This window comes from Nomascus leucogenys, chromosome 15, assembly GCF_006542625.1.
Source record: "Nomascus leucogenys isolate Asia chromosome 15, Asia_NLE_v1, whole genome shotgun sequence".
Classification (NCBI taxonomy): Eukaryota; Metazoa; Chordata; class Mammalia; order Primates; family Hylobatidae; genus Nomascus; species Nomascus leucogenys.
Window position 1 is genome coordinate 40231072 of NC_044395.1, and position 20145 is coordinate 40251216.

The 20145-nt window shown below is 38.7% G+C and overlaps 2 protein-coding genes across 2 annotated transcripts in view; one reads left to right on the forward strand and one right to left on the reverse strand.

Moving 5' to 3' along the window:
• The window catches only part of MRE11 (MRE11 homolog, double strand break repair nuclease), a 336343-nt gene that overhangs the window by 109839 nt on the left and 206359 nt on the right, over positions 1-20145 (forward strand). The gene's annotated exons all lie outside the window — the stretch shown is intronic.
• The window catches only part of PIWIL4 (piwi like RNA-mediated gene silencing 4), a 55531-nt gene continuing 45978 nt past the window's right edge, over positions 10593-20145 (reverse strand). Inside the window, exons 16-20 of the mRNA XM_030794529.1 lie at positions 15471-15541; positions 13943-14096; positions 12124-12249; positions 11865-12012; positions 10593-11137 (exon numbers count right to left, since the gene is read on the reverse strand). Coding sequence (XP_030650389.1) covers positions 11024-11137; positions 11865-12012; positions 12124-12249; positions 13943-14096; positions 15471-15541 — 613 coding nt within the window. The 3' untranslated portion in view covers positions 10593-11023. The remainder of the gene's footprint in view (positions 11138-11864; positions 12013-12123; positions 12250-13942; positions 14097-15470; positions 15542-20145) is intronic.

Consider the following 20145-nt stretch of genomic DNA (forward strand, 5'->3'; position numbering starts at 1 on the left):
TCTCTTTGTAATTCTTGCAGTTTTACTTTTGTGCTTCAAAGCTATAGTAAAAACATGTGCAATAATTCATGATTGCTATATATTCTGGGGCTTTGTTTTTGCTACTTTTATAAATATATAATGTCCTTACTTTCACCCTTAAATTCAATTTCATTTGATATTGCTATCCCAGCCTTATTTTAGCTATTAATTCAAAGTACAGTCATCCCTGGAATATGTGGGGAATTGGTTCCAGGACCCCCACATATTCTGAAATCCAAGCATACTCAAGTTTCACAGTTGGCCCTGCAGAATCTGTGAATACAAAAAGTTGGCCCTCTGTATACATAGGTTTCACATCCTGAGAATACTGTATCTTCAGTCTGCGTTTGTTTGAAAAAATTTGCATATAAGTGGATCCGTACAGCTCAAAAGAGTTGTTTCATGCTCAACTGTATAACTTTTCCTATTTTTTTACTTATAAACTTTCTATATTTTTCATTTTAGATGAGTCTCTTATATACAATCTATAGATTGTATATATACAATATATATACAATATATACAATATTATATACAATCTTATATACTATATATAGTATATATATAGATCCACTCTCATAGTCTCCAATAAGTAAAATTAATATTTTACATTTATTAACATTGATTATATTTGTAAGTGTATATATATCATCTTATTTGGTATTTTCTATTTATCATATTCTTTTTTCTTTGCTCCTCCTCTTCTCTTTTCCTCTATTGAATTGATAGTATCCCGGTAAATCAAATAAGCAGTCCATTAGCCTGAGGCTGTCTGTGTACTTCGAGTTCCTGTGTAAGAAACCACAACCTAACTACAGTTGACTCTTGAGCAGCAAGGGTTTGAACTGAGTGGGTCCACTTAAACATGGATTTTCTTCCACTTCCGCCACCCCTGAAAAAACACCACCAACCCCTCCTCTTCCTTCCTTCTCAGCCTACTCAGCACGAAGATGACAAGATAAAGAACTTATAATGACCCACGTCCACTTTATGAACAGTAACCGTATTTTTCTCTTCCTTATGATTTTCTTAATAACATTTTCTCTTCTCTAGTTTATTGTAAGAATACAGTATATAGTACATATAGCAAACAACATACGTGTTAACAGACTTTGTTATTCATAAGGCTTCTGGTCAAGAGTAGGCTGTTAGTTAACTTGGGGGAGTCAAAATTTATATGGGAACTTTCAGTTGTGTGAGAGGCTGAAGCTCCAAACCCCACATTTTTCAAGGGTCAACGATATATTTTTGTAATAAATATGGCGGAGTTTCAGCCAATCATAAGCAGCTGAGCTTCAGCCAATCACAGCTAATCATGAGTCAGTTCATGCCAGATAAGGCAAAAGCCTATCTGATCAGGTGATTTCTCAACTTTGCTTCATATTTGGCCTATAAAAGCTGGCCACTCACACTGCTGGGTGGAGCTCTGTGAATCTCTTCTGGTTCTGAGTGCTGCCAGATACATTTTGTTCAAACAAACTTTGTTAAATTTAATTTGTCTAAAGTTATTCTTTCAACAATGCTTATCCTCTTTATTTTCCTTCCACTGAATTCAAAGTTATAGATGGTGCCTTTATTCTTTTAGAAAATAATCAAATACATATTTAACTTTATTATATTCTAATCAAATGTAAAGTTAGAATCTCTAATCTCCTTTCTAACAACATAAAGACTTGAGCTCACTTTAGCTTCCCTCTAAATGCTATCATCTTGCTTGTGTTACGTGCTTGTATTGCCCATGCTGATTTCTAAATTTTATTAACATGAAAAAAAAATTTTTTTTTTTTTTTGTGATGGAGTCTCACTCTGTCACCCAGGCTGGAGTGCAGTGGCGCGATCTCAGCTCACTGCAGCCTCCGCCTCCCAGGTTCACGCCATTCTCCTGCCTCAGCCTCCGGAGTAGCTGGGACTACAGGCACCCGCCACCACGCCTGGCTAATTTTTTGTATTTTTAGTAGAGACAGTGTTTCACCATGTTAGCCAGGATGGTCTTGATCTCCTGATCTCATGATCCACCTGCCTCGGCCTCCCAAAGTGCTGGGATCAGGCATGAGCCACCATGCCGGACCTGAAAAAATATTTTTTAAACAGCCAACACGATTTACATTTGCAACATATTTAATGGTTTCTTTGCTCACCCATCCTTTATTCAATGGGTTTATTTTTTGTTCTGCTGAGGTACATTCTTTAGTAGTTCTTTCAGCAAGGGCTGTGGGCAGTAAACTCTTATTATATTTGAATTTTTAAATGTATCACTCACTTGGCCAGGCCAAGGTGAGTGGATCACGAGGTCAGGAAATTGAGACCATCCTGGCTAACACGGTGAAACTCCATCTCTACTAAAAATACAAAAAAAAAATTAGCCGGGCATGCTGGCAGATGCCTGTAATCCCAGCTACTCGGGAGGCTGAGGCAGGAGAATGGCATGAACCCAGGAGGCAGAGCTTGCAGTGAGCCGAGATTGCACTACTGCACTCCAGCCTGGGTAACAGAGTGAGACTCCATCTCAAAAAAAAAAAAAAAATTTATCACTCACTCTTCAAACATCATTTAGCTTCACATTAAGTTCTAGCTTCATTATTCTTTCCCCTCAGGACTTTAAAGATATTATTTCATTTTTTCTTTTCTTTTCTTGTAACATTAAGCCTACACAGCATAATTTCTTCTTTGCAGGCAGTCTGCAAGTCTGCGTTTCTTCCTTGAAATCTTAAGCTTTTCCCTTTACAGCTGATGTTATGCAACGTTATTACAATGTATTAGGTATGAAAATTCTTATTTATTCTACTTGTGATTTTTTTTCATTCTAAGAATGTATATTTCAATGTTGGAACACTTTCAAGCATTGTCTATTTAAGAATTGATTCCTATCTCATTCTTGATATTTTCTCTATCAGGAACACCTACCAAATCTGTGGTGGGTGTCTACTTTTACACTCAGTGTCTATCTACTGCATTCTAAGTGAGTTCCTAAAGTCTGCCTCCCAATTTTACTAATTTTCTGTTCATCTGTTTTTAGTCTACTGCTTAACAAATCTCTTGAAATTTTTACTTCAAATATTTTTTTCATTTTTAGAATTTCTACTTTCTTTTTTAGTCCACCAATTTTTTTCCAAAATTACTTGGAAAAAATAGTTCAGATTCTCACTTTACACTAAAATGTAATATAGATAGATTTACAGAGTTAAATGAAAGGCAATTAAAACCATAAATAGTTAATATTTCTCAAATCCCTACATCGAGATAGATTTTCTAGGTTTCAAATTCTAGCTCTGCTTTTATAATTTTGAAGGAAATAGTAATAATTTGAATATAGAAACTTTAAATGTCTGTAGCTTACAAAGCAACATAAACAAAATTTGAAAGTACAGTAAATTGGGAAACATAGCTAGAAAAGGATAACAAAGTTACTATTTTAAAAATAAAAAGGCCTCATAGAAGCTTATTTTAAAAATACAAACAAAAAAATGCTAATGGCTAATATACATTTTGAAATTAGTTTCCCTAACTAATATATTATTGTAAAAACATAAAACTAGCATCTACTATATTAGCAAAGATTATTTACTTTAATGGGAATATGCAAAACTTGCTAGGGTGCCACTGCGAGAACCTAAGATGAGACTTAAAAAAATAAAAAGAAAACAAGGCAACATACACCAAGCACCTTAAAAGAATTCTAACTTTTTGACTCCGTAATTTTACCTTTAAGAATCTAAACCAAGGACCCAATACCAAATACTTGGATAAAAAAACTTTGTGCCATGTTTTTATAGCCAAAAAAAAAAAAAAGAAATTTGGGAATGGCCTGGGGACACAGTAAAGAGGGGAGAAAGTAACTTGTTACATCTGTGCAGTAAAATATTATGTGGTCATTAAAATTTATGCTTATAAAATTTTTTGGTAAAATACTCATGCCATAATCTTATGTGAAAAATAAAGTATATAAAACTGTCTATCGTACAACTGTAAAAGACTAGTAGAAAAATACATATTGAAGTGTTGACAATATATACTTCTATGTAGCAGCTGTGTTGTTGATATTTTTCTATATCTCTTTATACTTTTCTGTGCTTTTCAAATATTCCATACTATACATCTATTATTTTTATAATTTTAAAGTCAATGATTTTTTGAAAAAAGCTTTCCCAATAAATTGGAAGGATATTGATAAATTCTTTAGTCCTTCTCATCCTCTGTCCCTTCAAAATAAGTCCTTTCCTTATCTTCCAGTAGGAGCTGTTGGATTATTCTTGGCCAGTGGGTCCTGGGTCAGATGAAAGTGAAACATACAGATTAACAGTGCAACATACAGCTTTTGACAACAGCTCTCAAAAGTTGTCTACATTTCATGCCTGAGATCTTGAAGTGTGTTAGATTTAAGAGTAAATTTTCCCAAAGGAAATTGTTAACTCAAAACCCAGTAATATGGTTTGGCTTTGTCCCCACCCAAATCTTATCTTGAATTCCCACGTGTTGTGAGAGGGACCTGGTGGGAGGTAATTGAATCATGGGTGCAAGTCTTTCCCATGCTGTTCTTGTGACAGTGAATGAGTCTCATGAGATCTGACAGTTATAAAAAGAGAAGTTCCCCTGTACAGGCTCTCTCTCTTTGCCTGCTGCCATCCATGTAAGACGTGACTTACTTCTCCTTGCCCTCCACCATGATCGTGAGGCTTCCCCAGCCACATGGAAACTGTAAGTCCAATTAAACCTCTTTCTTTTGTAAATTGCCCAGTCTCAAGTATGTCTTTATCAGCAGTGTGAAAATGGACTAATACAGTAAATTGGTATCAGAAGTGGTGTGCTGATGAAAAGATACCCAAAAATGTGGAAGCAACTTTGGAACTGCGTAACAGGCAGAGGTTGGAACAGTTTGGAAGGGTCAGAAGAAGACCAGAAAACATAAGAAGGTGAGAAGGTTTGTAACCCCCTAGAGACTTGTTGAGTGGCTCTGCCCAAAATGCTTATAGTGATATGGACAATAAGGTCCAGGCTGAGGTGGTCTCAGATGGAGATAAGGAATTCGTTGGGAACTAGAACAAAGGTGACTCTTGTTATGTTTTAGCAAAGAGACCGGCAGCATTTTGCCCCTGCCCTAGAGATTTGTGGAACTTTGAAGTTGAGAGAGATGATTTAGGGTATCTGGTGGAAGAAATTTCTAAGCAGCAAAGCATTCAAGAGGTGAGTTGGGTGCTGCTAAAGGCATTCAGTTTTGAAAGGGAAACAGAGAATAAACATTTGAAAAATTTGCAGCTTGACAATGCAATAGAAAAGAAAATCCCATTTCCTGAAGAAAAATTCAAGCCGGCTACAGAAATTTGTGTAATGAGAAGCTGAATGTTAATCACCAAGACAACAGGGAAAATGTCTCCAGGACACGTCAGAGACCTTTGCCACAGCCCCTCCTATCACGGTCCTGGAGGCCTAGAAGGAAAAAGTGATTTTGTGGGCGAGGCCCAGGGTCCCTGTGCTGTCTGCAGCCTAAGGACTTGGTGCCCTGTGTCCCAGTCACTCCAGATGTGGCTGAAAGGGGCCAACGTAGAGCTCAGGCCATGGCTTCAGGGAGTGCAAGCCTCAAGCCTTGGCAGCTTTCATGTGGTATTGAGCCTGCGAGTGCATAGAAGTCAAAAATTGAGGTTTGAGAACCTCTGCCTAGATTTCACAAGTTGTATTGAAATGCCTGGATGCCCAGGCAGAAGTTTTATGCAGGGCTAAGGCTCTCAGAGAACCTCTGCTAGGGCAGGGCAGAAGGAAAATGTGGGATCAGAGCCCTGACACAGAGTCCCTACTGGGGCACTGCCTAGTGGAGCTGTGAGAAGAGGGCCACTATCCTCCAGACCCCAGAATTGTAGATCCACCACAGCTTGCACTGTGCACCCGGAAAAGCTGCAGACAATGCCAGCCTGTGCAAGCAACCAGGAAGCGGGGCTTTACCCTGCAAAGCCACAGGGGTGGAGCTGCGCAAGACTGTGGGAACCTACCTCTTGCATCAACGTGACCTGGATGTGAGACATGGAGTCAAAGGAGATCATTTTGGAGCTTTAGGATCTGACTGCCCCACTGGATTTTTGGACTGGCATGGGGCCTGTAGCCCCTTTGTTTTGGCCAATTTCTCCCATTTGGAAAGGCTGTATTTATCTAATGCCTGTATCCCCATTGTATCTAGGAAGTAACTAACTTGCCTTTGATTTTACTGGGTCATAGGCGGAAGGGACTTGCCTTGTCTTGTATGACACTTTGGACTGTGGACTTTTGAGTTAATGCTGAAATGAGTTGAGACTTTGGGGAACTGTTGGGAGGGCATGATTGGTTTTGAAGTGTGAAGATGTCAAATTTGGGAGGGGCCAGGGGCGGAATGCTATGGTTTGGCTGTGTTCCCACTCAAATCTTATCTTGAATTCCCACATGTTGTGGGAGGTACCCAATAGAAGGTAATTGAATCATGGGGGCAAGTCTTTCCCATGCTGTTCTTGTGACAGTGAAAAAGTTTCATGAGATCTGATGGTTTTAAAAAGAGGAGTTCCCCTGCACAAGCTCTGTCTTTGCCTGCTGCCATCCATGTAAGGTGACCTGCTTCTCCTTGCCTTCCACCATGATTGTGAGGCTTCCCTAGCCACGTGGAACTGTAAGTCCAATTAAATCTCTTTCTTCTGTAAATTGCCCAGTCTCAGGTATGTCTTTATCAGCAGTGTGAAAATGGACTAATACACCCAGTATTTAAAAAGTTATGATATCTCTAGGTAAAAGGTTTTTTAAAAATTTTTATGTTGTGGTTGATAAAGCTCTTAAGATTAAAAATAGACTTATTTTTATTAAAAGGTAAAGAGTCATTTAACAGGGAAGAAAGTTGTGTCAGTTTGGGTCCCTTAAGAAGCACACACCAAGACAGAATTAAGCATTCAGAAGATTTACTGGGAGAAACACCTGTGAAGAATACTGGTGAGAGGAAGTAGGAGTGACTAGGGAGGGCCTTAAGACCTCAGTGCTAATCTGAAATACATGAAAGGAGAGTGGGAAGGAAAGAGGATTAGTAGAAAAGCTCAAAACTTTAGTGCAGTTCTTAGAAAACCTTGGTCAAGACAAAGTGGATTCCCCTACTGTATTAGTCTATTCTCACACTGCTATAAGGAACTACCTGAGACTGGGTAATTTATGAAGAAAAAGAAAAGAGATTTAATTGACTCACAGTTCCACAGGCTGTGCAGGAGGCATGGCTGGGGAGGCCTCAAAAAACTTACAATCATGGCAGAAGGCCAAAAAGGAAGCAAGCACATCTTCACATGGCAGCAGGAGAGAGAGAGAGAGAGAAGGGGGAAGTGCTACACATTTTCAAACAACCAGATATCGTAAGAACTCACTCACTATCATGAAAACAGCAAGGGGGCAATCCACCCTCATGGTTTAATCACCTCTCACCAGGCCACTCCTCCAACGCATGGGGATTACAATTCAACATAAGCTTTGGGTGGGGACACAGAGCTAAACACAGCATATCACCTATCAGAGACTAATAGTGGAGTCCCATGTTGGGCGGAAACAACCCAGATCTATTACCTCTCCTGTGCTCAGTAATGGGCTAGAAGCAGTCTGGGGAGGGTATGGTCTCAACATCACCCCTGTTGTGGATCCTGAAGCTGTAGCATTTAGAGGCTATCAGCCAACTATGCTCCTTGCAGAAGGTTCTTTTAAAGGATAATCTGATGGGCCACTCCATGGTGGCCACAGAAATGTATCTAAAGTATACTTTCTTCCAGAGTCTCTCCTCAGTCCTCAAAATAAAAGAAAAACTACAAAATCTTTTCTATAAAATAGGAACTGGTAGATTGTTTATTTCTAGAGACAATATTAAGCTTTCCCTTAAGTAGAATTGTAGAACTCAGAATCTAGTACAGTGCCTGGCACATAATAGAAACCCATAACTATTTGTGAACTAAATTGTGCCATTTGATTCATTTCCTCTCCTCAGGTCTAATAATATGATACTCTTTATTAAGGCCAGATACTTTAGATTTGACATTTCTAATCCTTACAGTAACTCTACACTGCAGACATTGTTAGACATTTTTACAAGTAGATACACTGAGGCTCAGAAAGGTTAAGTAACTTGCCCAATGTCACACAACTAGAAGTGATGGTTCTAGGATTCAAATCCAGTGCTGCTCTGAAGCCTGGCACAGGCTCCCTTTCCTCTTTGTCCTTGGTAGCCTAAGGAAAACTAATTAATGCATGTGAGAGGTGGCAATCACATAACGTGAAGCTGAAATAGGTCTCATATATTATCTAAACCAGTATTCCTCAGCCCTGGCTGAACATCAGAACCATTTCGAGAACTTTTAAAATATTCAGATGATCAGGCCCCATCTCAGACCAGTCAAATCACTATTTTGAGAGGTAGACACAGGCACCTCTATTTTTTTGTTCTAAAGCTTTTAAACATGGGAACTTCTAATCTTCTCAAGATTAGGCACCACTGCTCTTGTCCAAGCCCTTCTCATATTACAGATTGAGTAACTGAGTCCCAGAAAGTGAAGTTATCACATCTGACAACATGCTGGAACCAGAGCTCATACGAAGATTTCTTAGTCTCATGTTGCCCTCTAGTTTACCTGAAATTGTTTGTTGAAGCCTATGACACTGCCATGGTGAAGGACTCTATTCACACAGCAGTCCTTGTGTGCCCTCTGGTGGGTTAAAGGGGTAAGAAGTCATTTCCTGGGGCAGTACTTACAAGGGTGGGTGGGCGCTCTGCAGAAGGTGTATTGCCTAATCAAAATGCCTCATGTGGATTTATACAAGCTGGCTGGTTAGGTAGTGGGGATTTATATCACTGTTCTACTCTGAAGGAAGAAGCAACAAGATAACCACAAAAACAAAACCCACCACCCTGAATTGGTTCAGTGCCTTGTCTCCAAAGACTTGCTATATAATGCCATCATTTTTTTTTTTTTTTTTTTTTTTTTGAGACAGAGTTTCGCTCTGTCACCCAGGCTAGAGTGCAGTGGCGCAGTCTCGGCTCACTGCAAGCTCTGCCTCCCGGGTTGATGCCATTTTCCTGCCTCAGCCTCCTGAGTAGCTGGGACTACAGGTGCCTGCCATATAATGCCACCTTTAAATCACATAAGGCACTCCCTCACATTAGCACTCTGGGAGAAATTTTTTAAATCTTAAAGTATCTTTTATCAAGGGCGTAGGCTCTTTTGGTTCATCTCACAGGTTTTGCAAACAAACCTGAGGAAAAATTCTAGCTCCACAATTTATTAATCTCATAAACTTCAGTGAGTCACGTGGTATCTTTAATCCCCAGCTTTACCATCTGAAATGGTCATTATAACCTAATTTATACAGTTCTTGTGGAGATTAAATGTGTGTATGCAGGCGTGGCACTGGCCCTGGAACTTATTAAGTCCCCTCCAACCTCATGCCTCACAAAATGGTTATCCTATTATTGGATAGACCCATGTTGGGTGCACTTCTACTATGTCTGGACAAAACTCTCAAATAGGAAAAGAATATTTTCAGTGCAATGTGACGTAACCTGTGCGTTGGCATCCCTCCTGTGGCCTGCTTCCCTTGTCCCCAGAGAGCACTTGCCACTCTCCCGCCACCCTTTGTGGTAAGCAGACCTTCCACAGACCTTGCCGTAGTAAGCAGAATTTTAACTCTGATCTATCCCTCATCAAAATATCGTTTGCATGTAGCTGTATTCTCATTCCTGGGGCATTCCAACATGAAAAGGGTGAGAAGATAAGGAAAAGCCACAAAAGGAGACAGCATGAGTGAACAATGCAGTAGGAGAGAAACCAGGAGAGTGTTATTCTACAGGCCAAATAGTGTCTCAGAGGGAGGAAATGATTGGCTGGGTCAAGCAAGACAAGGACCAAGAGGTGACCATTGGATTTAGCAAAGTGGAAGTTATTGGTTGTGTTGACTAAGGCAATTTTGCTGTAGTGGTTGTGGTGAAATTGTGATTGGAGTGCAGAATTGGATACATCAAGCACAGACTCTTCTTTTGTGATGTTTTTCCTGTAAAGAAGTGCCAAGCAATGGGGTGGAAGCTAGAGGAAATGGCTTTTTAAGATGAGAGAAATAACAGCATATTTATAATGCCAATGAGAATGATCCAGTAGTGAGAGAGAAAACTGATGATGCAGAAAGGAGAAGGGAGAACTGCTAGAGCAGCATCCTTCATAGGTCAGAGGGAATGAGATTTAGTAGAGAGGTGGAGAGCCTTATAGGAACAGACACGCTGCACTCATAATAAAGGGAAGGGCAGGCAGAGTCTATGGGTACAGATGCCGTTAGGTGAAGGTAGAGATAATGAGAGGCTTGCAAAAGTTCTCTTCTGATAGCTTCTATTTTATCAGTAAATAGGAAGCAAGGTCATCACTGGGAGAAGCTTCTATTAAGTGAAATAAAGTCCCATCAAGAAAGCAAGTGATCAGCTCAGTTTCTGAAATAGAACTCAAAGATTAATGGTGATGTGCTCTAGTGGGTAAGAGTTTTGCTGAAAATACTTAAATTATGAGGTTCACATGTAATATCAATGTAAATTTCAAATAACAATAAACACATGATGTTCTGAACTTTATTTTTACTAACTATTTAAACCACTCTACAAAATGCTCTACAACATTAAGAAAACCTCAGCAAAATTTGGGGTGGGAATTAGACTCTGTTTATCTATCATCAAAATATCATACAAACACTTATTTTAAGTGTTTAACTTAAGATATTTAACTCTGTGGAATTCTTTATAGATGATGGTATATTTAAATTCCATATATGACAATGAAAATTTACCCCAAGCATACAACTCTTTAAAACAAAATAACACACATTTTTAAAAACTTTCAGATTAAGTTGTTTTGCTTTTTTTCCCCAGACATGAAAACTAAGCTCAATCTTTTTCCCCAGTCACAGCCGTGCGCTTACGGCAGATTTGCACAAAGTATACCAATTTCTTCTTGGATTCTTCATCTAGTGATGCCAGTGGTTCATGCCATCACAGGTAGAAGAGATGGGCTAATTCCAGACTGGGTTCTTTATGAATGCTTTGTGCCACCAGAAAGGTCAGCTTGTGAGCATACTGACATGGTGCTGGCACACTGACTATGCCCTGAGGAGAAAAAAGTATTGATAATAATTAAGAGATTACCTTGTTCTTCAAAGTGATTTTTTCTGATTTTATTTTGTCTGCTGGTTACACAGATAATAGAATGGGTTTCTGGGTAAACAATATCTAACCTCAACCAACAAAAGGTAACCTAACTTACTGGGAACTTAAGCTCACTGGAGAGGATGGAGTGAAAAGTCACTCTGGCTTCATGATACTGGGAGTAGGGAGCCATCACACTTCGGACCAATCTTTGTCCTGTGATCTCATGTTTGGAACTCCTTGGAGGAGCTCCGTGCAAACCTTGGGCTTGGCTTTTGGGAACAGCTCTTGGCCTAATGCACAGGAACAAAGGGCAGACCCATGCCTGTTAACAGTTCTCCACCAGGCACATCTGAGTTGGCTTCAACTTCTTCATCTGTAACATGTAAATAACAATACCCTGATTTCCTCCCAGGTTTGCATAAGATAATGTATATAACAAAGTCCTCTAGAAGCTATAACTATTAATGTATTATAATAGTTATTGTTATTTTGTTTCTGTGATAGAGTGGTTTCCTCCCACTGTGGACTCAAGAAGTGATTCATTCATTGATTGATTCATTCATTCCTTCTTTGGGAAATATCAGTTATTGTGCTGTATCTAGGGATACAAAGATGAAGTGTATGACAATTTCTAGGTGGGACTCTTGAGTATCGTATTTACATTAAATAAACAGCTTTCACTCACAGGCCAGTTGTAGTACAGGTGACACAATTTGAATGTAAGTCTCTGCATATGGTCGGGCTTCAAGCCGTTGTCATCATAGATGACATTATAGTAGGTAGGACTAACAGTTCCCCGGCAGGCCACCTGGCTGATCAGATAAAAGTCATACCTGAGGGGGAAAATGGAATGAATATAGGAAAGAAAGCAAACAGAGTAAGGTCAAACATAAACTGGACGCAAAAAATGTTTTGTTAAAAATTGATTTTCCAATGGCACTTGCCATTCATTACGTGTTGCTTCTGAATCCACAACAGTGCCAAGTGGGGGGTTCTGTACAGTGCGGTTCATTTCGGTAAAGAATCGTGGCATGCACTTCTTCCTGACCACAATCACCGACAGTCTTGAGCTAAAAATTAGAGAGGCAAAATATGAAAAGAACTCAATCCAATCTATACAGCTTTCTATTTTTGTGTAATTTAAAAAATGAAATAAATAAAAATTCCATTTGAAAAACACTGCAAAGCAGAAAATAAAAATTACCCACAATCCCTCCTTCCCTAGAGATACATACAATTTTTTAAATTAGGGATTGTCCATATTTGTTGCAAAAGGATGCTATTCCCAAGTCATTTGCTTAGTTTATATCCCAAGTCATTTGCCCCCTCAAAGGGGGCAGGAAGGAATGCTGAACTTCAACTGGCACTTTTGCGAAAGACTTTCCAGAATTATCCATGGAGACAAGATGTGTGTGTGTGTGTGTGTGTGTGTGTGTGTGTGAGTGATTAGTGACTCAACCTATTTTCCCCTTCACTCTTCCTCTCAATTTTATTTCCAAGTAGCAAAGGAAGAACCACAAGTTCTTCCTATTCCTCTAGTCATCCCTTCTGTATTACACAAAACTCATGCCTGGGTGGATGGATGGATGGATGGACCAAATATACGTTCTGGCCAAATGCTGAATGGTGAAGTGTTAATGTATTTGGTAAAGCCAAGGCGAAATCCTAATATTTGCCATTACAAAAGGCATCCTTACATCCTCTGGGAGGATGGGAGTTTCATTGTAAGCATTATAATTATTTTTAAATTTTATCACGAATGTTTTCAATATTGAAACTATCAAAAGTTGATGTTATAGTGCAAGAAAAGTAACTCCTTAGTACTGTCAGCTGCTAAATTTACTCCTGCATCCCTCAGTTGCATCCCTGTGATTCTTAATAAACACATGCACCTGAGATCAGTGGAGAGCGAGGTATTTTGGCCCTAACAGTTGGGATAAAGCTGCAGGTGATACTGCCACCAAACTTTCAGGCTTCCCCTCCACTCTAACAATAACTGACTGAGGTCAAGACTCAGCTCCTTTGTGACTTGTGGCTGTGACCCTTTGGTTGATGGTGATGATGATGATGTAACCCTACAGATAGGGCTATGTGTCCTGCTTGGAATAAGATGCTTTCCAAATATTTTAAGAAGCTGACTTAAGATTATTGTCCTCTCCTATTTTCCATTTCCAACATTTTCTTGAACTTGCCATTTCACATAATCACTGCAGAAAATTTTGTACTGAAACACAGAATCTAGAAATGTAACAGTGGAGCAAGATGCCTGGTGTTCAGGATGGTCTGATTTCCATCTGCAGCTTAGCTTTCATGGCACTCAAACCCTTTGAGAACCTTCCATAGACCTTAAGTGCACATCAGTGCCTGCAATTCAGAGGCTTTCGTTCTGTGTGTATTAGGGCCTTGAATTTGAAATCACAGTTTTCTTCTATGTGATATTAATATGTATGAAGCATTTTCACTGCCAGCAGCCCTGCAGGCTTCATGCTGAATCTGTGTCAGCTGCTCTGAGGGTACCTTTCTTTGTCTAGGTTTCCCCTCCCAGGGCCCCCAAAGCTTACACCACCCAAGCTATTTATGTTAAACCATCCCAACTACCCTCCAATCTGAAGGAAATGATAGAGCTCTACTGGCATGATACAGAAACACAGCAAAACTTAATTGCATAAAAAACAAAACTTATGCTTGAATACCTTGTGTGTAACAGCTACAGCTGAATATGCTATAATTGGGAGTATGGAGGAAAGAACAGTAATTGAATACCTGGTATTTGAGCTGGATTCTGCCACACTGCTCAGCAGCTGTGGGACTTCGTATTCAATAAGTGTTTTCAGCTGACCATCCCCTACACCAGCACGGTACACAATTATCCGTGCTGGCAAATCATGATTGTACTTGTACCATTTGTTGAGTGCTCCTGCAGAATTTGGTGTCAGTAAGAAAAGAATTACTTTTCTAATGTCAACAAAAAATAACATTCCCATATATTGCAATGTTTAAATGGGTTTGCTATTTCAGACCACTGTAAAATAGGGCAATACATAATTTGGGTTATATTTGCAATAATTTAACAATGGATAACTTTAGGGAGCATTCCTCTGCCTCTGCTATTCGAGGAATCATAATGGTTTCTATGGCATGATATATTCTTAAACTTGGCCTATCTCTTTAAATAAAATTTTAATATTTAAGCAATAAATTAAAATTTAATTAATGCAATAGACAAATGCCTAAAATCAAATTAATATTAGTGTCTTCAAGTCTTTAAATCCTCTAATTAGATATAAACTAATTTTATGTCATTTTCTTTCCTAATGAGAATAAATATGAAAATCTAAGGAAATAGCTTTGCTGTTCCTCTGAAAACATATCTTCACACTGACCCACCCAATTGATTCCAATTCTCACTGAGGAAATGAACTCTGAAAACATTTCTACTCACTGTAACTGTGAATTTCCTAAAGAACAGAGACCATAGAGTAGCTGCTACCCAATGAAAACCTTTAAAAACTGCTAAAATAATTACCTGCTAACAAAATTTACCAAGTTTCAATGCGAGGGAAATATAATAGAATGCAATAATTATTTTCATGTATGTATCGCATAGTTATTTTAAGAGTTTATTGTTTAGGAAATTCATTTTAGTTTGATAGAACGTAATCATATATGTAAGTCCATTACCAACATGTATAAGCAAATTCATTTTTTAAGAAAAAATACGTATTGTAAATTTACAGATGGGAAAATGCAGATCAGGAGAGGGAAGCGTTTGCACAAGTCACACTGCTAGGAAATAGCAAAGCCAGACCTAGGCCACGACTGGTAAAGAAATAGAAACCCTAGATTTGTTTTTGCATTGCATCCTGCTATGGATAGGGCACCTTTCCTCATCTGCTGTCTTTCCCTTCTTCTCCTGCTTTGCCACTTTATCTGTTAGCACCCCTATCCTACTCCTAGGTCTACACTTAACATTGCTCTGTCATAACTCGAGTTCCTCCAGGGCTGGTTTCTTTTGACCTTCAAACTGCTTGTCAGGGAAACCAGCAGCCACAAATTTTCCTTCCTTCTGGCTTCATGTTATCACACACAGACAAATGTAAATGTAAATGCTATATAGTCTGATTGTTGGCCTAAATCAGCATGCAGCTTCAGAGATCTTCAACTGGGTGACAGTTGACAAAGACAGGTGTAGAGAGTTTGCTTTGACCTATGTGGTCTTCTATAAGCATGTGGATTTGAGGTCTGAAGGAACAGTCCTTGGAGCCCACCCACATTGATATATTTTTAGTACCAGTCATGAAAACTTTCAAGCAATCTGCAACATCAGTCATTGTTCTCTGAAGGATACAGCGAGAAAACCACCTAAAGTTAAAAAAAAAAAAAAAAGTAAAATTCAACTTCAATTTTTCTACCATAAATATTCATTAATATTAAGAAACAGATATTATGAGTAAAAATCAATGTTCACAATTTTGTATGTGTTATGTGTTCACAATTATATCAAGGAGTCCCTTTACCCAAAAAGAATTTATTGAGAAGAGGAGCTAAACATAGTGTTGGCATCAGCCATATCTAGCTTCAAATCCTAGTCAATATACTCACCAGCTGTGTAACTTTGCTATGTGAACCTAAGTCTCAGTTTCCTCATCTGTACCAAGGAGATTTACAAGGTCAGTACATTAGTTACTACCTCATAGGGTTGTGGTAAAAATTAAATCACATAATATATGTAAAATACTTAGCACAGTACTTTGCATATAGTAAAGAGTAATAAATCGAGGCCACTATTATTGTTATAAATGAATGAATTAATTTAGCAATTGAGCTTCTACTGTCAAAATATTCAAAGATTTCTGAAGCATAAACTTTCATTCCTATAGGTGATCCTTTTGGATTAGAAATCTTAACATTATTAACTTGTGTAGATTCAGAACAAGTTCTCTTACTACCACCATTAATTAACTTAAAGCACTTGGAAATGAAGATCATGACTTCGTGTTAGGTATGTTCCAGTATTATTATACCTCTCTAAATATATGCAACAACAGTAATACAGCTACGTGTGGTGGCACGTGCCTATAGTCACAGCTACTTGGGAGGCTGAGGTAGGAGGATTGCTTGAGCCCATGAGTTCAAGGCTGTATTGTGCTATCATTGTGCCTGTGAATAGCCACTGCACTCCAGCCTGGGCAACAAAGCAAGACCCCATCTCTAAACATTTTGGCTTCTTTGTAAAAAACAACAACAAAAAACAAATAAAAAAAACACAATTAGGAATGCTGCCAACAAACTAGAAGTCCTGAGTGATATCAGCAAGGTGGAAGAATAGGAGCTTTCTACCATCATTTCCCTTCCAGAAGCATCAATTTTGACAATTACCCATGGATGAGACTAACTCCAATGGTGACGTTCCAGCACATCACTGGAGTAAAACATCAGAGAATGGATGCATTAAAGAGGGTAACACAAAGAGATTCACTTTACCTGCATTGCTCCTCCCCTAGGGAGGGACAGCTCAGTTCCATGAGAGACTACATCAGCCCATGATTTCTCTTACAGGGTGAAAATTAGAGTGTAGTGAGTGAGTACCCAGCTCCCTCACCCATTCAGGATACTACCTAAGATGCCCACTTTTTTCTTGCCTCAACCAGAACAACAAGATTATCAGCACAGCTAGGAGGTTAGGAGAGTCTGGGGGCAGAAAAGAGTGGCTGCAAACCCTACTGACTGCTCTATGAGCTTCATCAAGAGGCCCTCCTGTAGGTTTCTTAGGATACCTTGCCTATGGACCACCTCAACTGACTCACAGGCACCCCAAATGCTACCTGTATCTCACCACCACCCCTGACCAGGCTGGCTCCCCAACCACATTTGTTCAGATGTTGAGTGCAAGCATTTCACACAAACAGGTAGCTTGACTCCTCAGGATTTGGAGAAGGTACACAAATGAGCATTTCAGGGCACCACCCTAGGGAAAACAGATGACAGCCTCTTGACAGCTGGCCTGGCTTTGTGGGATTGAGAAAGTGCATGCAGTTTTAAGGATCCCCCCACCAAGTGAGAACCAGAAGTGTGGAGTGGGCACATGAATAGAAAACGTGTAACAGAGCCTCAGAATCCCTAGCTGGGCTGACTGTTAAAGGTGTTTCTCTCCCAAAGACAGCCAATAAAGACTGGAAGAAGTGACTGATTCTTCAAATGCAAAGACAGCAATGCAAAACTTCAAGAAACATGAAAAATCAGGAACTGACCGGGTGCAGTGGCTCATGCCTGAAACCCCAGCACTTTGGGAGGCCAAGGAGGGAGGATCACCTGAAGTCAGGAGTTCAAGACCAGCCTGCCCAACATGGCGAAACCCTGACTCTACTAAAAATACGCAAAATTAGCTAGGCATGGTGGCAGGCACCTGTGATGCCAGCTACTAGGGAGGCTGAGGCAGGAGAATCACTTGAACCTGGGAGGCAGAGGTTGCAGTGAGCTGAGATCACGCCACCACACTCCAGCCTACGTGACAAGAGCGAAACTCCATCTCAAAAAGGGAAAAAAAAAAAAAAAAAAACGAAAAAATAAAAATCGGGAACTATGACACAACCAAAGGAACACAATAATATTCCAGTAACTGACCTCAAAGAAATGGAGATTTGTGAATTGCCTGAGAAAGAATTCAAAATAATTGTTTAAGGAAGCTCAGCAAGCTACAAGGGAATGCAGACAGACCACTCAATGATATTTAAAAAAATACAGAAACAAAACAATAACTTCAATATAGAGATAGAAATCATTTAAAAAGAACCAAGCAAGCTGGGCCCGGTGGTTCACGCCTTTAATCCCAGCACTTTGGGAGGCTGAGTCAGGTGGATCAGGAGGTTAGGAGTTTGAGACTAGCCTGACCAACATAGTGAAACCCCATCTCTACTAAAAATACAAAAAATTAGCTGGGCATTGTGGCAGGTGCCTGTAATCTCAGCTACTTGGGAGGCTGAGGCAGGAGAATCACTTGAGCCCAGGAGGCGGAGGTTGCAGTGAGCCAAGATCGTGCCACTGCACTCCAGCCCTGGGCGACAGTGTGAGACTCCATCTCAAAGAACCAAGCAGAAATTCTGGAGCTGAAGAATACAATGAATTAAATAAAAGCAATAGAAAGTATCAATAGCAGACTTGATCAGGCAGAAGAATCTGTGAATTTGAAGATAGGTCATTTGAAAATACACAAAGGAGAAAAAACAAAAGGACTGAAGAAAGCCTATGGAGTTTTTGGGATACCATAAAGAGGGCTAACATTTGCATTATAAAAGTTTCAAAAGGAGAACAGAGATAGGTGGAAAGCTTATTTCAAGAAATAATGGCTAAAATGTTCTTGAATCTGGAAAGAGATAGGGACATCCAGGTACATGTAGCTCAAAGTTCTGAAGCAGGTTCAACCCAAAGAAGAATTCACCAAGGCATATTACAATCAAACTGTCAAAAATCAAAGATGGAGAATGTTGAAAGGGGCAAGAAGAGAGGCTTATTACATGCAAAGGAACCCTCACAGGCTATCAGCAGATTTCTCAGCAGAAACCTTACGGGCCAGGAGGGTGAGATGATATATTCGAAGTTTTGAAAGAAAAAACTACTGATCAATCAAGAATACTTTTCCTTGAAAAGCTGTCCTTCAGAAATGAAAAAGAGATAAAGAATGTTTCAAACAACAAACTGAGGAAGTTCATCACCATTAGACCTGCCACATAAGAAATAACAAAGGGACTTCTTCAAGCTGAAATGAAAGGATGTAATAAGTAACATAAAAACATATAAAAGCATAAAACTCACTAATATAGGTAAGTATATCATCAAATTCAAAATACTTTAATACTGTAATAGTTGCTTATAAGCTACTTATAACTCTAGTTGTAGGGATAAAAGATCAAAGTATTTTAAAATATAGCTACATAATATAAGAAAATAACAATATAATTAATAAAAATAGCTACACAATATAATTAATACATACATACGCAATATAAGAAGATGCAAATCATGACATCAAAAACATAAAATGTAGGGCAGAAAGTAAAAGTGAGGAGTTTTTGTATGTGATAAAGTTATCAGCTTAAAATATACTGTTATAACCATAAGATGTTTTATGTAAGCCTCATGGTAATTATGAAGCAAAAATCCATAGTAGATACTCCAAACAAAAAGAAAAGAGAAAGGAATAAAGCATACTATTGCAGAAAATCATCAAATCACAAAGGAAGACAGTGAGAGAGGAATAAAGAAACAAATAATCTACAAAAAAGCCAGAAAACAATGAATACAATCACAATAATGAGTCATTACTTATCAATATTTTAAATGTAAATGGATTAAATTCTTCAATCAAATGACACAGTGTGGCTGAATGGATAAAAAAGAAGACCTAACTAAATGCCACCTACAAAGGGATTCACTTCAGCTGTAAGGACACACATAGATTGAAAGTAAAAGGATGGAGAAAATATTCCATGCAAATGGAAACCAAAAGAGAGCAGGGGTAGCTAAACTTAGGCAAAATAGACTTTTGTCAAAAAAAAAAAAAAAAAAAAAAACTCACAAAAATCAAAGTCATTGGATAATGATAAAGGAATCAATTCATTAATAGAATACATCAATTTTACGTATCTATGCACCTAATAGTTGAGCATCTAAATATATAAATCAAATATTAACATCTGAAGAGAAAAATAGCAATACAATAATATTAGGCAGCTTCAATACTCCACTTTTAACAATAGATAGATCATCCTGAAAAAATTAATAAGGAAACATTGGACTTGAATTATACTTTAGACCAAATGAATCTAATATATAAAACATTTCAGCCAACAGCCGCAGAATACATATTCTGCTCAAGCACACATGGAACATTCTCCAACACAATTCATAGCCAGTATTAACAACTTTAAGAAGACTGAAATTATATCAATCTGTTAGTTTTGTATTGC